The 25,356-nt window shown below is 47.4% G+C and overlaps 1 protein-coding gene across 10 annotated transcripts in view; it reads left to right on the top strand.

Annotated features, from left to right (window-relative positions):
• Positions 1–25,356, top strand: part of DOCK3 (dedicator of cytokinesis 3) — a 225,305-nt gene that overhangs the window by 76,060 nt on the left and 123,889 nt on the right. For all 10 annotated transcript variants that reach the window (XM_078874837.1, XM_078874835.1, XM_078874834.1 and 7 more), the window contains exons 4-7: positions 999–1,054; positions 1,571–1,667; positions 18,422–18,570; positions 21,867–21,951. In XM_078874837.1, coding sequence (XP_078730963.1) covers positions 999–1,054; positions 1,571–1,667; positions 18,422–18,570; positions 21,867–21,951 — 387 coding nt within the window. The remainder of the gene's footprint in view (positions 1–998; positions 1,055–1,570; positions 1,668–18,421; positions 18,571–21,866; positions 21,952–25,356) is intronic.

Genomic DNA, 25,356 nt, shown 5'->3' with positions numbered 1-25,356 from the left:
ATACCTTCAGCGAGCGCGATGCCAATCGCACATGGTTCGAATTCGACACTCGATCGATGGTTGTGCCATCTCCGCACACGCGTCGAATAAGAAGCAAGGACAAGTCCTTATTTACTAACAACTCCTCTATCATTTTTCATTGCTGGAGGGGTTGCCCCCCCTACCTGAAAATCCTGGCTCCGCCATTGGCGATCAATATCATCAACAATGTAGGTTTTATTTTGGGGTTGTATCGCGTAAATCAGGCTGTCCGCCCAATGAAGCTAGTTGTAATTACTGGCGAAGCGTTGAACTCAGATTGTAAATGTTGTGGATTTTCTCTCCAACACACCGGTGTGCTGTACTGGTCACGAATTGGCCACGTTCTGTTTACGCAACAAACCTTACCAATTGGCTGTGTCGGGTGGTGGCGGGTTTTAACGACACATTTATATATTTACGCGATCTGACCCCAAAAAAACAGCACAGGTGTGCTTTGCTGCGCTTCTCTGTCGCTCGCTCTTCTCAAAGTTTGCGCTTGGTGTGCGCGAGTTGGAACGAACGGAAAGGCGATCGACGCGCTCTCCACGAGTGTCTGACCTGTCTTCAACGCGAGCATTTACGAGCGCTGAACTTGCAACGGATACTTTTTTTAATGTGATCACAAACAAGACGCTCGGAGGTTATCATCGCAAACTGCGTTTTGTCATCTTTTTGCTATGGTGCATTGCCAGCGGTGCACAAATAACAAAAACTCAACACACCCCTTAATAAGACTGTGCTGAAGGAAACAAAGTATATAAGAGGAGACATTTCAGGCAATGGGCATCTTCTGATACAAAGAGGGACCCATTGCCCGCAAGTTTACCCTTTACGTATTTGTTATACCCTTTCGATGGCGGTGTTATTGACGAACGCGCCGTGTTGTTTCCTGAGACTACAGCATAATTTGAGGCAAAAAAAATAGATTATCTCCTTGACATTTTCATATTTTCAGTTTACCTTTTATTTTTCTACAGGGCATCTTTCCTGCCAACTACGTCTACCTGAAGAAGGCGTTCGTCAACAACAGAGGGTAGGCAGTAGGTCTGCACCTATCCATCGATGAACAACATCGATTGTTTTCGTCGTGATACAACGTGTGCAAATTTGCGCACAGCCATTCCTGCAATCCGCTGCTGGATGAGGGCCTCCTCATGCCGCATGGGTTTGAGGCATTATTTGACCGCACGTCTGCACGCCGGTCAGTGCGGGATTGTCAAGGTGGGCAGCATGGACGTGGGAGCATAGATTTGCAGTACAATGATGCTTTTCATATTTGTAAAATGTGTACCGTGACGCTGGCCCGCTTGGCCTGCTCTCTTAGGAATAGCATAGCGGACTATTATTTGACTGAAGGGAGGGAGCTTTATTCGTCCATACACCCGCAGTATTAACCAGGACGGCCGCTGGTCTAGAACCTCTGCAAGGCGCGGAAAATGCCCTGTCGCTCGGTGCACGAGCCCTGCGAGTGAGGGATGAGGCAGCGCTGTTGTTTCATTGCCACGCCGTACATGTCGCCCCCAACCCCCCCCCCCACCTCCGTGTGCAGAAAGTCAGAGGTGGCTGCTCCTTTGGAGGACTCGACTGTGCTGGAAGTGACCTCGACTCTCAAGGAATGGGGGGTGCTCTGGAAGCAGCTGTATCTGGTACGAAACCCTTTGCGCTGTCACGGCGGAGTGTGGGGTACGGTTTTTCTTCAGGCACATTTGGGTGCCGCGGTGGCTGGATGTCAACTACCTCGCCTGGTCTCGAAGAGGTCGTGGGTTCGATCCGACCCTGACGCCTGCTGTGTATTTGGAGTTGGCATGTTCTCCCCAGTGGTCGCGTGGATTTTTCTGCGGGTCCTCCGGTTTTTTCCCTCCAAATTAGAAAAAATACGTTTAGAGTATTTGGCTTCTATACATTTCCACGTGCTAAGCTACTTCGTTGAGCTGTCATTTGTGGCCAGATCTTTTTCTGATAAAAGAGCTACGTAGCTCAGTGGGGCCTTAACTGGTAAAATTAAAATAGTTTCATTTAGGTAATCCAATGCCTGATTCTTCTTCTCCGTATAGCTGGCGAGGCCGCTGTTGTTCGTCCGATGTCGAGGTTCGCGATACATTCAGCGGCTTCAGGCGAGGGCGGAGTGAGCGGTTGCGATGCGACCGGGAACGGATCTCCCTAGGGGCCAGGTGTTCGGCACGTGGGCGTGCTCGTCTGGCTCGGGTGGTGGCCACGGTCACCAGTTGGGCTGCTCCCTCACGCTCCACTTGTGGAGGCGAGCGGCCGCATCTTCGGTCGAGGGTTGTTCACAGTTGCCCAAACTGCCTGATAAAAGCCTCCCCCTGCTGGGTCAGGCATTGCAAGTTGTTGGACCATACTTCACCACACTGGTCAATACGGGTTGATGAAGGGGTGGAGGTGGGGGGGGGTTACAGATATCACTCGCCACTGATGTTACCCATGCACCGGGGATTCCAACTTGGATCGTCGCGTTTCCTGCACAGTCCGTTGACTTTCATCGAAGTTAAAAAAAAAAGGAGTAAATGTCAAATTCTAAAACAGTGCCACAGGAAAGGGAGCAGTGCACATCTGAAGTTGGGCCCTTTAAACGTCCGCATCGCCCACCGGGGCGTGAATGTAAACACACTCTGTGCATACCAATGGGGAAATCGACACGTTTCACTAATGCGCACATTTTTTCAAGACAGTGACTCCTTACAGGGCTGATGAAGGCAGAGCGGCGGGGGGTGGCGGTGGGAAACGCCCGTGGTCAGGCGAGCGAGGGGGTTTGGGGGGCTGCGTGAACTTCGCGATGTCTCCGGTCCAGCGGGTAATCGAGGAGGTGCCCTGACTCTGGCTCGCACAGGACAAGTCGGCACAGCAAAGCGCGGGCAAAATCTCCATCTGTGCATTCATTAGTTTTGATGTTCACATCTCTGTAATGTAAATGCGATGTATAGCCACTGAAGCGATGAAACCCGATGGTCAGGAGTAATGATTGAGCATCGGCCAACGAATGGAACACGTCCGAAAGTTGGGGAACCACCACGGAGACGGAGCGCTAAAATCGGTTCACGTGCGGGCGCTCGGCGGATTATTACATCGCAGGGCCGTGAGAGGTGGCAGCCTTGTCCCAGCTGTGGCTTGACCATTGCCGATAATGACGATGAAGCCCAACACAATGAAACAGAGATGCCGGTAATCGATGGGGTGTGACCTATGGCGATGTCTCGAGGTCCTTGATGGCTAGGAGAGTTCCAAAGCGGACATGTCGTCTCATCGTCACGGACACAACGTGTGACGCGGTCGGGATGCGACTGGTGATGAAATTGGATTCGTAGCGGCCGCGGATTTCCGCGTGGAAATCTTCGCACCAAGGAGGGCAGCGTTGATGCACTTCTCCGGAACCCTCGAGTGATTCGCCAGTCTCTCGCCTTTTTGTCGGCAAGGTTCCAGATAGGCGCTTCGCTAGCAAGCGCTGTCATAAATTATTGACTTAACATTTGTTACTCGCAGTGAAACATTACGCCTCTGTGCCCGGCATTGTTGATGAGGAGGGAAACGGCGGCTCCCCTTTCTACGCGTGCATCGCTGAAAGATTAAAGAGCAGTCATCGTATTCTGCCGACGATAATGAGCAGGGGAATTCGCAAAAGGGTAATGCATTGGATGTTTTACGCAACACAATTCTTATATTTTAAAAAAAACATACTGGCCCTTTTTCATGTTATCACATTGCGTGTGCTGACGTGAAGTTACGTAAATAATGTATTGTAAAAATGGCACCGCGGGTCATGAATAAGACACGTTATTTATTTAATGTTTCACTGCACCGGTGCATCTGCAAGGCGCATCGTCAAGCGCAGCATCTGCGGAACTGTCGGCAGAAACTTGTCCCAGGAGAACTCCTCTTTATCCGCCACCCTATTACCCGCGGCAGCTGTAGGGTCCGCAACAACATACTCATATTGTCCATGGCCCCATATGTTGCTATAATCCGCGGTTATCCACAACATATTTTTTGTTCCCCCCCACAGATAAGAGGAGTCAAATCGCGGATAAATAGGACACTTGTGTATTTGCCCCCCATGTTACTGCGAATCGGAGTTGTGTGTCAGCGCCACGCTGCGTTACGAACGCGGAGACGCGAGTTCGATTCCCGCTCACGGCCAACACCAGTCACGATTACCTGAACCGGTCCTGGACCTCTCCTAGGTCGACTCAGCCTCAAATGAGTACCTTGTGTGGTGTGTAAAAATCGCTCTTGGGGAGACAAAGGCGGCCGGGCGTAGTGTTGGCCACCCACCCCCTCGTGTGCCGTGCCGGCCTTCATGGATGCACTTGCCCCAACAGTCTGTTGCAGGCTATACGGGGGATCTTTGTCTTTGTTTTGTTGTTGTCAAAAGAAACAAAAAAAACTTTTCTCTTTCTTGATTGTGTTTTTGAATCTTTAGGTTGTCTCTTTTTTGTTGTTTGACTCAACTCTTAATTTTCTAAATCAAAGAGAGCATCTTTATTTCACAAGAACATTGTGTCCTGTCTGCCGCCGGTGTTAAATTTACCATTTTGCCAAGAAAGGTTTGCAAAAGGGCCCCGTGGGAAAGTGTGGTGTTTCTCCGTAATTGACATCTGCGCTGTAATTAGCGTTCCTCCGGGAAGGCTAATTGCGTATTTTCTACGTTTGAGTCGATTGCTATTTCTAATGGTCACTCATGAACGACAATGATATCTCTCTTTTATGAAATATCCAATAGGTTCTTGAGTACGCATCGGTAATTCTCACGGGAAGTAATTTATATTGGTGGTCCAAAATAATAATAAGATTATTAATGGAGTGCCAGTCATGGAGTATAACGGTACCCACGAGAATGCCGACCGAGAAGATAGAGCGATGAAATCAGTTCATGTGCAGACGCTCGGCGGATCGTTACATCGCAGGGCATTGACGATGGCTGATGATGATACAAATGAAGTCAAGAGACAGTTTACACGTATGCTTCTTTATATATGATTTTTTGATGGATTCTTTAACTTCAATTGGTAACGAAGCTTTCCTGACTGCAGGAATCCATACTCTTTGGTTCTTTAGGTAAAGTCACGTAGGTAAAAATTAAATTAAACAATTCACGACATTTCGTAAGTTTGAAAAGACAAAATCAAGCTAAACGCAGGCTTAAGAATTACACTTTTTTTGTTTATCTCCCAATTCTGTAAACTTATTTTTCGGTCCAGTGAGATAGATATATATGTACATCTATCTATACACCACCACCACTACCATATGGCATCCTTTCATCAGAGGGAAATAATGGAGTTTCCAGATGTCATTATTTTTTTTAGACGATTTAAATTATTTCATCATTTCCTGTAACGGGTGAAAAGGCCGACCCTTGTAAGACGGAGCTTGCCGCTGCCGCCATTGTCGCACCCCTACTTGACGGTGGTGCTGTCATGGCTGCCAACTTTCTAGCTGACGTCGCCGTGCTCCGTGCGAGGCACACGTTGGTCCAGAAGCTGCTTGCAACCGTGTCACGTCGGAGTGCCGCGCCCACCCAGACCCCATCCGTCGCTGCTGCTGCGCCAGTTTTCCCTTTTTTTTGCCACAGCTTCACACACTCATGTTAACTTACCTCGCCTGGTATACAGGAGGTCGTGGTTTGGATCAGCACGCCTGCATATTTGGAGTTTGCGTGTTCTCCCCGTGGTCGCGTGGATTTTTCTCTGGGTCGTCCGGTTTACCTCTCCATATTTTGAATCAACATTCGTCTAGAGTAGTTGGCTGCTATAAATATCCACGTATTAAGCCACTTCGTTGGGCTATCATTTGTGATGGCCAGATCCCTTTTGAAAAAGAGCACTCAGTAGGCCTTACCTGGTAAAATAAAAATAGTTTGGTTTGGTTTGATTTATGCAATGTTAAATATCCTAAGAGGATTGGAAGAAATGGCTGCCTTTTTTAAAATGTTCGGATCACAGTGCAATCTTAATTTTAATTATTAATCACAGTGCAATCTTAATTAATCACAGTGCAGTTGTCATATTTCCACACAAAAATCATGTATCTTTACATTGCATGGTTCTCTCTCTTGCTTGTACATATTTAGTATAGAAATTTGCTCCACTGTCTTATTAAAAAATATATATTCGTAAAATATTTCTCTCTGCAGAAATTCTGCAGCATTAATTGGTGAATATCTATAGGTGAAAGATTACGTCAGCTCTGATCAACAACCAGTAATCACAATCATCTAGAGGTCCATAATAACTGCAGATGTATTTTACATTTCTGCCGCTTGATAATTATTATGTAACACGATTTTTGTTCCTGGGTAGTAAGTGTTATTTTCAAATTGTATGCCTCAAAAGTATAGAAAATGGCTATTATTCCCCACAAACTTTGCTTTTGTGACGAGCACTTCATGTGAAGGAATGACACAAAAGCACACGTTTTCTCATTGAAAATATGTACATTTAAAAATATCACTGTCCTGGTCACAAAAGCAAAGTTTGTGGGGAATAATAGCCTTTTTCTGTGATTTTGAAGCATAAGCAATTAGACTACCCAGGAACAAAAAATATTTAAATTTTTTTGATACACAGTGAATTATAATGTAGTTTATTTGAAATTTATTTCACAAAATGCATAAAATAATATGCCTCTTAGGTTATCTTAAACGTGTTATTATTAATTGATTTCATACGTAGTCTTTCACGGCCGATATTTAGATTCATAATAAGTTTATTTGGCTTTGCCCCCTGTGTAGGAATCATGTCCATTGTTACACTAGAAGCCTCCACCAGGCGACTGTGTCAGCAAATGTGTCTTGCTCTTTAAAAACAACTCCTCCAGTGAGTCATCTTCTTGGTTCTTTCGGTAAAGTCACGTAGAAGGGAAATAATAAAATAATAAAAATAAAACATTATTAAATAATTCGCGACTCTAAGACCTGTTCTTCACCTGAGGACGGCTGCTTGCGTTGTGGCCGAAACGTCGTGAGAAGAATTTTATTATGTTTTATTTTTATTATTTTATTATTTCCCTTCTACGTTACTTTACCGAAAGAACCAAGAAGATGAATCTCTGCAGTCACAAAAGCTTTAAATCGAAATTTCCTCCAGTGTGCTAAAAGACCGAATCAATGGGCATTGTTGCCTCACGTGACAACTTGTTTCGATTGGCTCTTTCAGGGCGGTGGAGGGACACTCGCTAAACACAAGACAAACCCACACAATGGTCGACAGCAGCCTGACTACGAATCGTGCTATTATTCATCAGAAAACATTGAGGCACGTGACTGTAGTCAAGTGACATGGGACTTGGGGTTGGTGGATCACACAGCGAAGGAGGCATACATAATACCTGTTGCGGTTCCCCCACCTCAAACAATATCGGCCCGCTTTTTCCAAACTAAATCGGGTCACAGGGTCAGCGACTCCACCAAGGCCCTCTTCCATCCTGCCCTGCACTCCGCCAGAGGCGTCAACTGTGGCTCCCGGATCGCCGGTCTCTCCCCTCGGCCAGACACACCACGCCGGTCCTTCCAGCGCCATCGCGGGCAGCTTCTCGGACTTTTGCCCGTCCCCCGGGGGAATCTTTCTTTCGGCGTCCTTAGCAGATGACCCATCCACTGTAGCTGGCTTCGCTCTGCGCTCAATAGGGCCGACTTGAGCCTCCGGCCGAAAGCCATGCTTCTCAGCCGATGCCGGAGAGAGAGAGCCCTGCCACCCTGCGCAGGAAGCCCATTTCTCTTGCGGTGCCCCCCACCTGTGGAGCAATAAAGCATCCAGAGGTGCAGTACAGCAAGTAGGTTTCTGACTTGTTCTCTATTTGGACCCCCTCTTTAGTTTTAGTTTTTACCCGCGTGTGCGTGACTTTGTCCAGGCGACCCATTACATTGCGATTGGCGAAAAAACGTCTCGAGCGATATCCCTTTTTGAAACGAACGGCGAGACTCGGCGGCGTAGCCTCTCGGTTTGGGTATCCCCCCCCCCACCCCCCGGGGGGCTCTGAGAAGGCGTTTGTAAGGGCCCACGGACGCTCATTAGAGCGACAACTCTCGTTGGCGCGCAGAGTTGTCGCAGCATTCAGCCGTGCCTCGAAGCGGGGTGGGGCGCGTTTGAGAAGCATTAATGAGCCACGGGATTTGGGTGCACGCATTTTTTTTTCAGCCTGGAGGAAATGTGTAAAGGAGCAAGTGTCACTGCGTCTTCCTCCCTCCCACCCACCCACCCACGTGTCACTGCGTCGTCCTCCCACCCACACAAGTGTCACTGTGTCTCCCCTTCCACCACCCACCCACTCACCCACGTGTCACTGCATCTCCCCCCACCCACCCATCCAAGTGTCACTGTGCCTCCCCCCTCACTCACCCACCCACCCACCCACCATTCCTCAAGGGTTTTCTTTTTAATTTCTTTTTCCTATGTGTGCCCAGAATCAAATGAAGAACTTTTGGCAAGTCAAGAAAATACCTCCTTCCTCCCATCAGTAGCTACAACGTATTATTCTTCACTTCTTGCGGGGACAATTTGCCGTTACGTACGAGTCGCAGACGTTTCCAGCTCGCCGGACAACGGGAGATTCCTTTGACGGAGCGAGGTTGCCCCTTTGTCGAAGTTGGGTTGCTCGAATCTTGAAGTGACGTTCCGTCCAATTGTGGTTTTGTCACCGCCCGCCTCCCTGTGAGCGATGTAGATCTTGCTGGGACGGATGTCTCACGAGGAGACAGTGCACAGAATTTGAGCTGCCTCTGGGTAACTAATGTCACTTTGACAGAACGGAGGCAGGGCATTTAATGTATGAAATTGTGAAGGCTAAAAATATTTTTTTTTATTAAGGTCATTCGTTTGATTGATTAATGTCACTTGTTGGGAGACTTGCAAAGCCAAAGTTACGTAAGAAAAGTGATACATTCTCACTACGGACCATATAGCAAACCACTGTCGTCTGCACTCGTTCACCGGAGGAATAGCAAAGCGACACGGACCCTCTAATGAAGCCCTCTCGTAGCTAGCAGACCTCGACATTGGCATTTAGCTCCCGAACATATTGCCATACGCAGGAATAGAATATAATTCTCACACTTTTTAATTTTTTTCCCTCTGCCAGCAATTGTTATAGTTCTACATTGTGACAATAGTACCAGCAAACAGTGGCCCTAATCTTACAGTCGATCGCACCGCAGGGTCTGCAGAGTGTACGCAAGAGGCGTGGCTGATGTCCCCCATTGGTCATTCTCTGCGCTGGTCATCTGGCGGCCGCGGTAATCGAGCAATGAACAACGTGTGCTGACCACCAGACCTTACAGCCGGCCGTTCAGACGAACCACTAACCCCGATAGCCCTCCATAATAGAGGTTTTTTTGGGTTAGTTCTAGATTTGAAGCTTTCGTGACTGCAAGGATTCATACTCTTTGTTTTTTTTCGGTAAAGTCACGTAGGTACAAAATAAAATAAAATAAATAAATTTAGTTTTTTTCATTTATTTAATTTTTTGGGTTAGCTAACATTAATATATAAATGTGTCGTTAAAACCCGCCACCACCCGACAGCCAACTAGTAAGGTTTGTCACGTAAACAGGAAGTGCCAATTCGTCGCTAGTACAGCACGCCGGTGTGTTGGAGAGCCAAGCCGCAACAACCCTTACCAGTTGGCTGTGTCACGTGGTGGCGGGTTTAACGACACATTTATATATTTACGCAATCTAACCCCAAAAAACCTCTAATATGGATGATATTTGTCGCGAAAGCCTACGTGTTAACCCCAATAGCCCTGCAGCGTGACCTTGATTAAGTAGATGGCGGTCGGTGATGGGGTGTCGGGGGGGGGGGCACGACAGTCAAGGTAAAAAAAAAGACTTTACAAGACCAGAATTAGGAAGGACAATCTGCTTTTGTCTTTTATCATTCATTCTGTTCTGACTCTCATGCCCTCGCTCCGCTCGAGCTCCCATGCAAATGACAAAAAAAGGCTGTAATCGGTTGTGGCTGCTCTCCAAGCTGGCGAACCTTGAAGCGAAACCACCACCGGTGTTAAATGTGACATCTTCACCATACGAATTTTGCAATGGGGGGGGTTTGACTGCGTGGGGGGCACTCAGCCCCCTCTAGCCCCTCCTGCCCCCCCAAAATCCCCCGAAGTTGGTTGATTTGATGTGAAGCCCTTTGAGGGATTGCGTGAATGGCGTTGTGCAAAATCAAGTTTTGGTTAGAGTCTGCAAATTAGTTCAATATTTATATACGCTGTCATGTAATTTTTTTCTACAATTTTTTTTATTAAAATCGGGTACATGCCAAGGGATGCATCAAGCAGTTTAATGGATCCTGGTGCGTGTTGTGGCTGCTATTGTGCGGCCTATTGTATTGGAGGGAATTATGTGCTGGCTCTGTGCCCTTTCCCAGGCTCCGGCTTGCCACGTCTTTGAATTGAGCCTCTGAAAACGCATGTGTGTGTGTGCGTGCGTGTGTGTGTCCGCTCCGGGCCTCTTGTGGTCAGCAGTCCATTGTGCCGGGCCGAATGAATGGGCCACATGTAACACGTTGCACAATTCCCGCTAAGCCCCTTTATAAGCGGAGGGGTGTTGTAAGTACACTACGCGGGGTCTGTTTGTTGTTGTTGTTGTTGTGGGTATGTGTACGGTGGAGATATTGATTGTGCGGAGTGTACGCCCGCGGACGGACGAACGGGGAATGCGTGAACAGCTCGCTTGATTTTATTTTAACAATGGCGCTGCGCCAAATCGGAAGGAGATTTCCATTGAGAAACTGGCCTGGGTGTATGGCCTGTGATAGAGAGAGAGGGAAGAGAAGGAGTGGGGGGGGGCAGTGGTTGCTAGGTGGTAAGTGCACCACACTACAAACCCGACAGCAAGAGTTCGATTCCCGGGCCGCGACCAACATCAGTGGCCAAATATGTGAACCGGTTTTGTGCCTCCCCTAAGTCAACTCGACATTATATGAGTACCTGATGTCATGTGTAAGCGTCAGGGCTGGCCACACCCTCCCCTCATGGCCCCGTTCGGGCCTAAATAGGCGCTCGCTAATAGCATTTGCCCCAACAGCATGTGAAAGGATCTTTGTGAGAGATGGACAGAGAGAGCCATGTGTTTTTTGAATGAGCGGACTGTAAAGGTCAGTGCACCCACATTCCAGAATGTAAAATAGAATATGTATGTCATTCCAATTCTCAAAACTACTTGAGTGACAATATTAATTGTAATAATTTTCAGTACCTTGTCAATCCATTGCTGGGTCAAGGCCTCCCCATTGCATGTCACTCGTGGGGATTGTCTGACCATACTTCACCGTGCTGGTCATTGCAAGTTGGTGAAGAGGGTGGGGGCAGGTTAGGGGGATACCCAGGGCTACCTTCAGATATCACTCACCGCTGATGTTAGCCGTGGCTGGGATTCAAACTCAAGATTCCGGTTTCATGGTGCACCAAGCCAATGCTCTAAATGTTGCCTAGTCCGATTAGTACGGTTGGCTACGTACAGTGCGAAAGAAGTTCAACATACGTATATACGGTACTAGTCATGCAATTATTAAGACACAGTAACCACAGTAATCTATAAAGACAAATAACAACCCAGCTCTTCATATAAAAATCAGTCAATACTATTTTGTCCCTCATGGTGTAGTGAAACAACGCAGTGGTTGTCTTGGGGTGGCCTTCATCCCACATTGATTAGATCCTGGCCGCCAACGCTGACGACGATGAAGATTCGCGTTTATTTAAGCCGGAGATGAAACGCATCAACGAGGGCATAACGTGGGAACAAAACAAAAAATCCGATCACCCCTGGGAGGCGACTCGTAGCATCAGCTCGGAACGTTTCCTTTTAAAACTCTTTGGTTCTTTCGGTAAAGTCACGTAGGTATAAAATAAAATAAATCACGACGTTTCGATCGCAACACAAGCGGTCGTCCTCAGGCGGAAAATATATATATATCCAGCAGCAGTCACGATAGCTTCAAATCAAGATTGGTTTCCTTTGCAAGTCCGGTGGTGTTGGTGTTGGTGTTGGTGGCGGTGGCAGTGGCGGTGGTGGTGGTGGTGGTGGCAGTGGAGCGGGAGGTGGTGGCAGGGCACCAGCGGAAGGTCACGGCGCAACGCTGACCTCGAAGGAAAAGTTTCATGTAAAGATGAGGTCAGGTCACAGCACCGAAGTGGACGGGCGTAACGATGTTGCCGGGGCCGCTCGATGTCTCCTTTCGCCTTATCCCACGCACCGTCACACGTCCACGGCCTTGCATCTGACGACACATTCGCCCAGCCTCGTTGAAGGCCTCTAGGTAAAGTCTTTGGTCACTCAAAGGTAGGACTTTTTTTTGCATTGTTGACTAAATTCCAGAATGGAAAAAATACATTGTCCGCCAAGTTGTGGGAAAAAGAAAAAAAAGTACGAGGATATTTTAAAATATATATGATTTACATTTCATTATTTTCTACAACATGAAGTAGTGTAGTAGAGTTTATTATTATGAATTATGGTCTTTCAATGATGAATGATGAGAATGATAACCCACGCTGAGCAGCTTGGTGAAGTATGGTCAAACGACCTCAGTGACCAACACACAATGGGGGAGGCCTTCATCCAGCCATGGACGAACACAGGGCCGTGTCTATGTTTTTGGTTCTTCTGCATTGTGAAGGCACATGAAGTGATATCATCACAGCCACCAGCGACGGCTTAATTTTCCTTATGGTTAATGGAGGCCACAACGACCAGACAGCGTTTTCAGGAGATGCTGGATATAAACGCACCTCATGTAAGAAAGATCCGACATTAATGGCACATGCTTTCGTTGTACTGGTGGGGAGGAAGGGCAAATATAAAATTCTGATATAAGCATACTACTTTGGATATAAGCACAGCTGGCCTTGCTGCCACGGGGATGTGTGCTTACATGCAGCTTCGCTGTTATTTAAATATGCATTCATCTTCTCTTTCTATGTTTTCGTTTTTTTTCCCATCGAAACAACATGCATCTATAAATCACGACGTGAATATATGAGAGTGCACGCATTCAGACACGTTTCATTCATCTCCCGCTAATGGCACGAAAACCACACAGCACACGCCACGCAAGCACTCTCTCAAGCGTCCCCCAAACATTTCTGTGCTGCCTGGGGCATGACCACCATGTGAGATGTGTCGTGCCTCCTCACAACTGCGGCAGAGGTTGGTAATGCTGAATCATAGCCCGTACCACTTGGGCATAGTTTTTTTTCAAACCGACACAAATAATATAGCACTTTTGCTGTCACCTATAAGTCACATGCTCTCACCGTTTCTTCGTATTGATTTTCACCTGCCAAGATATTTTACTACCATGCTCCCCCCCCCACCCTCTTTTTTTGAATCTTATAACAGCATCCCATTAAGCCCCGCATTAGAATCCTATGAGGAACAGAAACCCAATGCTTCGAGATTAAACTATTGACAGTGGCGTTACAGAGATGCGTTCGCATGGAACGATCTCCCAGACATGCTGAAATGTGAAGCCAGTCCCTGGGTGCTGCGTTGGCGAGATGTTAACTCCCTCGCCTCGTGCACAGGAGGTCGTGGGTTCGATCCCAACCCTGACGCCTGCTGTATATTTGGAGTTTGTGTGTCTCTCTCTCTGTGGTCGTGTGGATTTGTATCCGGGTCCTCCGGTTTTTCCCTCCACATTTAGAACCGTGCGTTTAGAGTATTTGGCTGTCTTCTTGGTTCTTTCGGTAAAGTCACGTAGAATGGAAATAATAAAATAATAAAAAGAAAACATCATACAATCATTCTCACGACGTTATTATGTTTTATTTGTATTATTTTATTATTTCCATTCTATGTGACTTTACCGAAAGAACCAAGGAGATGAATCCCTGCAGTCACGAAAGCTTTAAATCGAGTATTTGGCTGCTTTGAATTCCCACTCGATAAGCCACTTCGTTGAGCTGTCATTTGTGGCCAGGTCTATTCTGAAAAAGAGTAACATAGCTCAGTGTGCCTTACCTGGTAAAACAACAATAGTTTTTAGTTTATGTGTAAGTCCTTTATTGGGAATCACTCACAACCACATGAGCAAACTGTTTCGGCTTGAGAAGATTCTACATTAACTGGCAGTGTGCACCACTTATCCACGTGTGTGTGTGTGACCACAATGTGATGCTCACGCGTGTGACCGCGGTGTGACACTCACGCGTGTGACCGCAGTGTGATGCTCATTCATGCTGCCCTGGATGTCTTCGTTCCTGTTCTGGCCCCTGTATAAATGTCTGTGACGTTGTATAAACGTATCCTGTGCAAGTTCAAATGTTTGCAGATGTGTCATTGCGTGTTGGCCGTGTACGTGTCACTGGCCACCCTGGACACCCGTGCAAATGGGATGTGCAGTCTCAAGGACTTATCCACGTGAAATATTTGAATTAAAAAAAATATCTAAAATAAGGCTTGGTTGTAAAACTATGTATATATCTTTTCATATGCCTTTTAAACTGTTGCAGGATATCTTTGTTCGGTGTTAATTCTCATCTTGTGCACAGCCAATCTGTAGGACATTATGAGCACCTGTCACTTACCAGTTATAAGTACTGATAAATTGCCGCATTAGCATTAAAGAAAGCTGATTAATCTAGAATATCGCTTTTGTAAGAGCGATAGCATATTTTACAAAAGTTAAACTTTTGAGTCCGTGGAAATTACTCAAAAAACTCTTCTGGAATGTGAATTTGAAATCGGCATTTGTGTGAGTTCCGCTCCACGCGTTCATCTTGAAAAAAGCTTTTTAGCCCGTCACCATTTGCCTCGAGCAGTGACCATTTAAGAGCTACCTGTACCAGTTACGTTTCTTTGCTGTGGCCGAGGTGATTGTGTGTGTGTGTGCGCACAAAGGTTGTGTTAATGCTGCTGCACGGAGGTGACAGGGTGTCTCTGTGGGAGGCTTATACCGCACGTGGGGGATGCCCAAGAACCTCGCAGGCCCCGTGTACGAGTTTCAATCGCTGGGATTCACGGGCTCGTCCTGTGTTTGCATACCGAGTCCACGCTGCCTGCTGCGTTCCCATGGCCATTAGGAAACTGATCCGAGCCGTGCCGAGCCATTCCTGGTGCAGCCCCGCACGCTCCGTTTTCATCTCCCGGTGTTTACTGACTCTGCGGTGCTTCGTGGGCTCAGCCCCTTCCTCTCCGTCCGCCCTCTCCCAAATCTTGACGGCCCTGCCTCCCCCGCTCCCCGGCCAGAGGGAAGCGATTGTTAGCATTCATAATTCGACGCCTTCTTGTAATGCGTGATACTCTGGTCAGCTTGTTCTAAAACACTGCCCAGTAGGTTACTTTTGTGAGAGACGCCATTGCCCATCCCGCTCGTCTCTGGTCACCCAGTGATGTTGTGCGTGTGGTTGAGCTGAAGCCAGAGAGCTGCCTTCACAAAGCAAGCGACTCTGCCCAGTGAAAGCAAGCTGCCCGGCTTGATGAAGGATGTGAACACTTGCCGGGCCTCTTGAGCGCCTTCCTTACACCACATGCCATCTCGACCGTTGCCAATTGCCCCGCTGCAGTCTAGCCAGAGAGCACCTCCAGTGGCAGCTGCCCTCGGCGTGGCACGTGATGTGCGCAAACGCCGGCTCGCAAATTCGCCAATGAGTCCTAGTTGGAGTGGGGGTGAGGGCCACCTTTCAAATGTGACGCCTCGCAAATAATGCAGTTTGTGAATAGTTTATTAATGCTGTTACTTGGCTCATGGGAATCTGGGGAGAATTTACGTGCCAGGATAGGCAACCGCGCCGACCTACTTTTCAGTGGTCATGGAATAAACTGCGTGAGTTGCTTTCTGGTTTTTATCCAGCCCAGCACTGCTCGGTCAGGAAGTAATTAACCCAGACAGTGGCCTATGTGGCATTGTATGAAGTTATTTAATTAGGGCTATGTTTTCCCCAAATGTTGTCCAAATATCGTTAATTCGTGATAAGGAAGACTTACAGAGCAGTGCAACCCATGATGGTGAGAGAGCAGCATATGGAAGTGGATATTACAGAGCTACCTCCTGAGATCCATGCAAGTGACCTTGGTCCACACTGCAGCCTGCTGTACTTTCCCCGACCTGTCCTGCCACACAATGTTCAAGCGGATATTTTTCCTCTTAGAGCTGGAATGGATGCGAGTCTGCATGCTTTTGTGTGTGTGTGTGCGGTCGTTGGCGACGGGGCTGAGACCGTTTTGGAACAACTTTGTTTCCTCCATAACATCGTAAATCTTCATTAATACTGGTAGGAAACTCCTGGTTACACCAGCCCACAGGGGATTATTGTGTCCGTCCGTCCGTCGTGCATCAAAAAATGGGAGGGGTGGGGCTGGGTGGAGAGGGGAGGGTGGGGAGGGGCTGGGTGGGGAGGGTGGGGTGGGGCTGGGTGGGGGGTGGGAGGGGTGGGGCTGGGTGGGGAGGGGCTGGTCACCCCGTGGTGCCCTTATACAACTCAACGTTTAACCTACTCACGCCGGCTTGTGCCCGCCCTCACAGTCGGGCATATTTGCGGAATACACCACGCCGCCGTTGACCCTGGCCATTGACCGAGCAACCCAACGTTCCTACCAGCTCCCTCCGCAGGAATGTGTTAAAATACCCCCATGAAGTACAGGATTAGTGCTGGACAAAAGTCACATTTGCAAATGTGATGTAAACCTTGATCCTTACCTGTGTCTCGATAGTTCAATGTTTATGCGCCATTGTATTGCGGGACTCCTGCTGCTGTGCGGTGTTACCTTGGTGTGGTCCCCTGGACTCTGTTCTTCTTCTCTTTCCTGCCTTTGGCCAATCTTGATGAATCGGACTTATACACAATGAATGTGTTTAGTATTAATTTCTATTTAGTGACTTGCTTTCCATTTTCCCTATTTTAAACTCCTATAGTGTTTTTTGTTGTTTGTGTTTTCTGTTGTAACTTGCTGACCCACCCGTGAAACAAGAACTTCATAGCTCTTCGGATTCCTCCCCCCGCTGCCTCAATAAAGATTTTGATTCCAAAAATCAACTCATTGCATCTGAGGACCCGGTTTAATCTCGCGCGGCTTCCTGGATTCGAGCCCAGGACGGGCTCAGCACTCTGACCTCTGACCTCTGAGCCACCCAGCCACCTCAGGGCCATACAGTGCGGCCAAATTGAGATGATTTCATCCAACGACACAATGACAGAGGGTTTTTTTCTCTTTCTAAATTCTCATTCCAGAGCTTTTCTCTGACCAAAATGTTCTTGCTGTTCAGTCAGCAGGGGGGGGAGGGGGCATTCTGATCATGTAACGGAGCAATGCACTGCATTTGACCCCAGCAGTGCAATTGCAAAAGAGAAATACGCAAGAAAATCTTTCAAACGTGGAAGAGTATTGTGTGAAGCCTCTTTGTGGATCAAAACTCAGACGAGGTCGTGTAGTCCACTTTTTCCATGGGGGCTTGCCAGAGATTGGTATAACTCTCCCTCCCTCCGTAATGAGAAAATGATGAACTCAGTGGGCTGCCTTTGTGCCGCTCCTCAAGTGTGCAATTACCACGGTGGGATCTCGGATAAGTGTTTATGAGATTAGACCAAAGTGACAAGGCCTGTCTCACAACAGCTCTCAGCTTATCTGTACAGGAAATAGACATGCAATGTTTTCTATATATGTAAATACATATGCAACTGACTATGGTGAAATCCGACTGCTCTGTTACGTGTTAGAACAGTGGACAGGGTGCAACCCTGCGATTGATTGCACTCGCCACTACTGATGGGAGGGTCTCCACGAGATGGAGCTATAGCGAGTCCAACTAAATGTTTTTTTGGCCTACTCTTCCATGCAGCCCAAGCCTCTTTAAAGAGGTGAGATTACCCTCACCCATATGATGCACATGCTGACGATGCTGTGATGTCTCCACAGCAGAGCCATTGTCTGGATATGTTCTACACGATGATGACTGATGATGATGATAATCGTGATAATGATGATACTTGTGACGATGATGACCATGGTGATGATCACCATGATGAGGATTATGTCCACCATGATGATGAGAACTACCATGATGTTGACCACGATGATGATGACCGTGATGATGATGATGACGACCATGGTGATGATAACCATGATGAGGATTATGTCCACCATGATGATGAGAACTACCATGATGTTGACCATGATGATGATGACCGTGATGATGATGATGATGATGACCATGGTGATGATAACCATGATGAGGATTATGTCCACTATGATGATGAGAACTACCATGATGTTGACCACGATGATGATGACCGTGATGATGATGATGATGACCATGGTGATGATAACCATGATGAGGATTATGTCCACTATGATGATGAGAACTACCATGATGTTGACCATGATGATGATGACCGTGATGATGATGATGACAATGGTGATGGTGGCGGTGTCTTCCTTTGGCAGACCCAGCGTTTGGAGCTGTTCTACAAGCTGCGGCACGTGATGCACGAGCTGCTGGACCTGCGGCGACAGATCATCTCAGGACACCTCACTCTGGACCAGGTGCGCGAAGTCAAGCGCCTCGTCACCGTGCGCCTCGACTGGGGCAACGAGTGAGTGGCACTTACATATCTTAGCAAACACACATCGTCATTTTAACACGTGGGCTTTCGCGAGTATGTTATCATCATTGTTAAACTTAATACTATACTTTTTATTTAGTATTTTACCAGGTAAAGCCCACTGAGCTCCATAGCTCTTTTTCAAAAGGGACTTGGCCACAAATGATAGCCCAATAAAGTGGCTTATCATGTGGACATTTCGAGCAGCCAGACGCTCTAAATGCACGTTGTTTCTAAATGTGGAGGGGAAAACCAGAGGACCCGGAGAAAAATCCACGCGACCACGGGGAGAAGTAAGTCGGCCCGGAATCGAATCCGACCTGTATACCAGGCGAGGGAGTTAACATCTCGCCACTACAGTGCTCCACCATCATTAGCTGCAGCATCATCATTATCGTCGTCATCATTGATAGCATCATCATTATTATCATAATTATCATTGGCAGCAGCAGCAGCATCTAAAGCATCATCATTTGTTGTTATCACTACCATTGTAGCGGCAGCATCATAGCTGTCATGATCATTATCAACATTGTCATCGTTGTTTTCGCCATTGTTTTAATCACCATGGTAGCAGCATCGTCATCATCTGCATCATTAACATACTCAGAGGAGCTAACTTCTTTTTTTCATTGGACCATTGACCTGAACGTTAATTACTTAAGACTCTGCATTACGTGTGTAGCAATTATCATTAAGCACCTTCCGCGATATACATCCTGGAGTATTTTGGGACGGAATAAAAATGTCGATTGAATTTGCCGTGGGTGGCTAAATTCTATATTCGCCGAGCGAAAAATCACCGCCGTAATATTTATGGCCATCATCATTTAGCTCCCATTAGCATCGCCAAAAATGTAATAAATAACACGCCCCAAACACACCATCCTCGTAATTTGGCACTTAATCTCAATGGCAACGAGTAGTGACCGGCAGATGTTGGGAATTTGCATACGCACGTGGCAATTACACTGAATTATAATCCGCCAATGGTCTGTTTCATGTACCTTACCACTAAGCGAAACATTTTTTTTTATTTGACCAGGTAAGACCCACTGAGCAACATCTGAGCAATATAGCTCTTTTGCAGAAGCAACCTGATCACAAATGAGAGCTCCACGAAGTGGATCATCGTTTGGAAATGTATAGCAGCCAAATCCTGTGAACGAATTATCTAAATATGGAGGGGAAAACAGTAGGTCCCGGAGAAAAATCCACGCGGCCACAGGGAGAGAACATGCACACTCAAAATATACAGCAGCAGGCATCAGGGTCGGGATCGAACCCACGACCTCCTGTATACCTGGTGAGGTAGTTAACATCTCGCCACTGAACTGTGTCCCTCTTTGAACAATCTTCTCGCTTTGTCTCAAACACAGAGCATGGCAATCCAGGGGGATGTGCCATATTAAGTTATTCTACATTCGGTATCATCAATTAACATAATAAATGGTGAACAAATACGAAGCACGTGCCATTTCATCAAACATCTTAACCTAAACGTCGATCCAAGAATATTTGATTTGATGGAAAAATAACAATGCGCCTTTTAAAAAGCAAAAGTATTGGGGCGGTAAGGCGGGCTTGGGTGAGGACTAGCAGCCTCTGTTCGAAGGTGAAATCCTTTGAAGCAAGACCTTCAGGGGACACTTTTGCAATAAAAGCACTCTGATTTGCAAAACCACAATCTCTAATGAGCCATTGAAACGTTGGGGGGAAGACACAGAGAAGACAAGCTGCGACCATAATGCCAATTAATTGGTTTTCTCCCACACGGCAGTTTGAAAGGGAATAATACATCAAATATGTAAAATATTATAGTAGATACTTTTAATTATTGCTGTACTGTACAGTCTCAATCTTGGTTGAAAATCCTTCTGGAATGGTCTGCGGTTCAATATGTATGCATATATATATTATACACACACAATCACTTTCTTTGTAATTGGTACCTTGTACAATAGGATTTCCTCAGGATGAGTGGTGTCTTATCTCATCCCTCCGAAGCTCTCTCTAACAACGTGCCTATGCTAATCACGGGCCACCTGTTGCTGCATTCGATTGTCAATTCACATACGCAAGAGACAGAGCGGGAGAGAGATTAATCCTTAACCATGAAAGTATGATTTATTACAAACTGATTACTGTCTCATTATATGGCTCGATTGCCGTTCCCTTGCGTTGAGGTTTATGTCATCGCGGGCATGGTTGATGTTGTTGATGAAACCCGATGTAAGAGCTTATTTGCTCACAGGGTAATTCAACATCAACTGAAACTGAACTGGGCAGCTTTAACTGGTTATTGTTTAGATGTCAAGCTTCCCAATAGATGAATTGATTCAAATCTCTTTCTTTCCATAATCGTCATCATCATCAGCCACGTTCAGTTCACTGCCAAATGAAATCATCCCCAAACCACCGCCAGCCCACGCTTTATGGAGTGAATATTTACATAAACAGATGCACATCGATGACCACGTGTGTTTTACACACCAGAGCTTTCGAGACGTGTGGTTGGTAGATAATGCAGATTTGTGAGGCTCCCAAACCCGCTGGGCTGGTGAGATGGTCGCGAGAAATGGCAGTACATCAAGTGTGTTTGTGAACACATCTATGCGGAACCTTTGTTTTCTCCTCGAATGCTTTCGCTTTCTCTTGAGCTCTCCGATTTCTCTCCCACAATGCAAAGCACTCCTTGAAAATGAAATTGCAGTCCCGTCCTGCAAAGAGGATGTCCTATGGGGGGGGGGGGGGGGCACAGGGGTGCGGCGGTTTAGCGCGCACCGCGTTATGAACCGGGAAACCCGGCTTTGATTCTCAGCTACGGCTTAGCGCGTGAGCAACGAGTGAAATCGAAACTGGTCCTGGACCCCGCTGCCGCCCTGGCCGACGGCCTTCACCAGCGTGGCGACACGGCGCTGGAGACGCTGCGTGAGGAAGGCCCTGGATTGATTGAAAGGCTGAAATAAATCTGCCGTTGTTCGATCTGCGCGTTCGATGCGGTCGTCTAAATGCGCGATTGAACGCCGAGGCGTTTGGTGGAGCTGGAACTGTTTGACGCCGCGTAGTGAACGTGCGGAATGAGCACATTGTTTACGTGACAACCCTTACTAGTTGGCTGTGTCGGGTGGTGGCGGGTTTTAACGACACATTTATATATTTACGCGATGTGACCCCCCACCCAAAAAAACCCTCTATTATGGATGATATTGATCGCGAAAGCTTCCGTGTTAAAATTAGTTAACCGTAAAAAACGCGTGTGTGTCTGTGTGTTTGTGTAACTGCAGACAGCTGGGCTTAGACTTGGTGCCAAGAAGAGATTTTGATCTTGTGGATCCCGACCAAATCAGTGTTACTGACCTCTACAAACTGGTAAGCTCACCGCTCCCCGACCACGAGACTCACATCGTCGTTGACACTTATTAAATCTGCTCATTTTCTCTCTCCGACGCGATTTCGGGTTGCACCACGTGTTGTTCATGCACGGTGTCTGACGCTTCGCTCCACGTGGCTCAGAGCTGAATCCACTTCAGGGGGACGCACATGAGAGAGCAAAGACTGCACAATCACTTGAGTTTGTGTTAAACAGGAACCCATATATCATGTGGAGCAATTTTGCCAATAACATTGGGTAATCCAGCAACATTTGTTGGTTGGCAAGCCTCGCTGCTGATGCAACCCAGAAGGTCGAAACCAGTTCAGAGTTTTGCCAACTTAAACAAGATGACGCTTGACAATATTGGGTCTTTCTTGACTTAAAGCTTTCGTGACTGCAGGAATTAACACAATACATAATATTCGTGATCTGATCCCATATGTGACGGATAGGATCCCTGACATGCAATACCCTGGCGTCTACAAACTACAAACTAACTAACTAAGCTGTGTCTGCGGCAGTCGTTACATTGGGGAAACTAAGCGACATGTCTCGGACAGTGTTCGTGAGCATGCGTGTTGCAAATCTTCCTCCACCCGACGCAGGCAATGAATGCATTTGTCACGTGATGAACGCACGCGACAATTTATTACAATTTCAGCAGCGCCACCGGTGTTGGAAAGCGACCCACGCACATTTAAATGGGAGATTGCGTATCGCTGGTGCTTACAACCAGCATCTTCAGGCTGTTTGCCAGAATTGTGAAAATGTTCTCCAGTTCCGGGCCTTAAATAGGGGGTGTGACCTCATCAATGTGCATCCACAAGGGAGCAGTAGGGAGCGGATGTGATACTTGGGAGGGAAATACATTCACATAGAGTATGTGAGTTTATCTAATAAAAGACAATAACCGTCTAGTAAAACTCATAAGCTACGACTTAAGCATTTTAAGTACGCGAACATCATATTCCCCCATGTCACCATAGCTTACATATACCGAGGGTTTACGACGCACAATTTATTTCCGCAATCTGAAACCCAATTTGTTTTTGTTTAAGATCCCACTTTGCCACATTAACACAACGATCCTCGATCTTAGCCGCCCGTGATAAAACCCTGTTCTCAAGCGCAAGCGAGTTTGATGGTCTCGGTCTGGCTACCGACATATCACATTTAAGTGATATCTTGCCGAACCTGGTTGATTCGCGTGCGGCGAATAATCCTGGCGGGGAAACTAACAAAAGGCGTTCACCTGGCGTGGACATGGAGGCATCCTTTTAGTGACTTCGCAAAAAAAAAACATTTTGTGACGTCACCTGCCAGGGATTTGTCGCGTGCCGACGACGGGGCCCGTACGCACGAAGGTGCCGAACGGCGCCTCTTGTGACCCCTGGTGGTTGAGCACCGATAGTCAGACGGTAACATGTTGAGGGGCGTGGGTGGGAATAGTGGGGGGCTAAGGGGAACTCAGGGGGAGTCACCGTTGAGTCATTTTCCACGTCGGGCTCGTTCAGCGCTGCGACGCACGAGCCGTGGACTTTCTCGTCAACCTCCTCTCTGACACGGGGTGATGCACCGCTCGCTGCGAGAGTTCCTCGTAGGAGGTGCGTTCCGCTTCGGCTCATGACAACACCACGTGTGGGGGGGAGGGATGCCGGGGGGGGGTGGGGATGCCATTTTTTTGCTTTGTAAAAAATGCCATGCGGCTAAAGAGGCCCTTTTAACTAACGTTCAAAGGAGTTCTAAAACGTCATCTTCGAGGCTGTCGGGTGAGACTGCGGCTTCTCCGGCGGTGTGCTTGTGGGTTGTGCAGTGGTCGCTAGCGCGCTGCGCCGCGAACCTGACGACCTGAGTTCCACTCCCCCACCTCGTGGCGAACAAACAAATATCCGAATCTACCCTGGGGCTCCCTCCTTAGGTCGACTCGGACTTCAAGCGAGTACCCGGGCCTGGTGCGGTGCGAAAGCATCGGTGTTGGGGAGACAAAGGTGGCCGCGGCGTGGTGCTGGACACACGCCACCCTCGCTCGTATGTCTTGCTGGCATTCGTAGGCGTTCGCCTGTTTGGGCTATGCGGGGTATTTCTAACTACGTGACTTCACCGAAAGGACCAAAGAGTATGGATTTCTGCAGTCTGAAAGCTTCAAATCAGGGGTGGGGGATCTTTGTCTTTTGTGCGTGAGCTTCTCGCATCCCGACACGAGGGTCCGTGTGTCCACTGACCTCGTTCGTCGTCTTTCGCCCGCTCCCTCTCTCTTCTCCGCGCGTCGCCAAAGAGATAATAGTTGGGCAATGTACAATGACCTTCCTTGTCTCCCGTTGCCAAGGGCAGCACGAAATAAGCCCACGATTGGGGGGGGGGGTGCTGGCTGGCTGGCTGGAAGAGGAACAAAGTTGTCCCTAAAAAAAAACATTGTTTAATCCGTCGGTTGAGCACGGAGAAATTAAAACAGCGGAACTGATGCCAAAGGGATTGTGAGAATGCTTGCGCCTGAAGCCGAGTGTGGCGGGAATAGTAATTATTGCCGGAAAATCGAGCGTGGTGGAGCGACGGGGGTTGTTGCATGTTCCGCGTCGCGCGCCCGTCGCGTACGCAATCGGCGTTGTGCCAATGCCGCGTGATCGAAGCTCTGTGTGTTGCGTAAGCAGAGTTTAGATTATTCATATTTTTAAATAAAATCCTTCATCATCAGCCATGGTCAATCCACTGCTGGATGACAGACACCCTCCCACGCCATTTCAACACCATCCCTCATCCAGACTTTATGTTTTGAATGCATTGGTCATGGTGGGGGTGATGGGCGGAGGGAGTTGACCATACTTCACCACGCCGGTCAGTGTAAGTCTGGTAAAGGTGAACACACATTGTCTCACCACTCTACAAGCGCCTGGCTGGTCGGGGTGTCTCTGTGCAGTGGTACAGGTACTCAGGAGGTCGCCAAGGCTCTTGAGCTTATCAGTGCTCCATTGAGGAAGAGAATGTGTCGAGAATACTTGGTTTAAATTAAAAACCGTGCATTTGAAATCTAAAGCGCTTCTACATTTAGTTTTCGGATATTCTTGGTTCTTTCGGTAAAGTTACGTAAATAGAAAAAAAACCTCAAAAATTAAAGCAAAAAACCCACGACGTTTCGATCGCAACACAATCGGTCTTCATCAGGCGGAGAGTTTTGTTTTATCATTTACGTGACTTTACCGAAAGAACCAAGAGTATGAATTCCTGCAGTCACGAAAGTTTTAAGTCTAAATTTAGTTTTCAGATATCTAAAGTAATTAACTCATCACTCCATTGGTTTCCCCTAATGGTGACATTGAGCCTGTGAAGACAAACGCCAGTAGCGTTCGTCCGCACATGAATAACACTGCGATTGGGGAAGAGTTTTTTTTTTAAGGAAAGCTTTA

This window comes from Lampetra fluviatilis, chromosome 40, assembly GCF_964198595.1.
Source record: "Lampetra fluviatilis chromosome 40, kcLamFluv1.1, whole genome shotgun sequence".
NCBI lineage: Eukaryota > Metazoa > Chordata > Hyperoartia > Petromyzontiformes > Petromyzontidae > Lampetra > Lampetra fluviatilis.
Note: the sequence above shows the minus strand (reverse complement) of the source record. Positions and strands in the feature narration are given on the sequence as shown.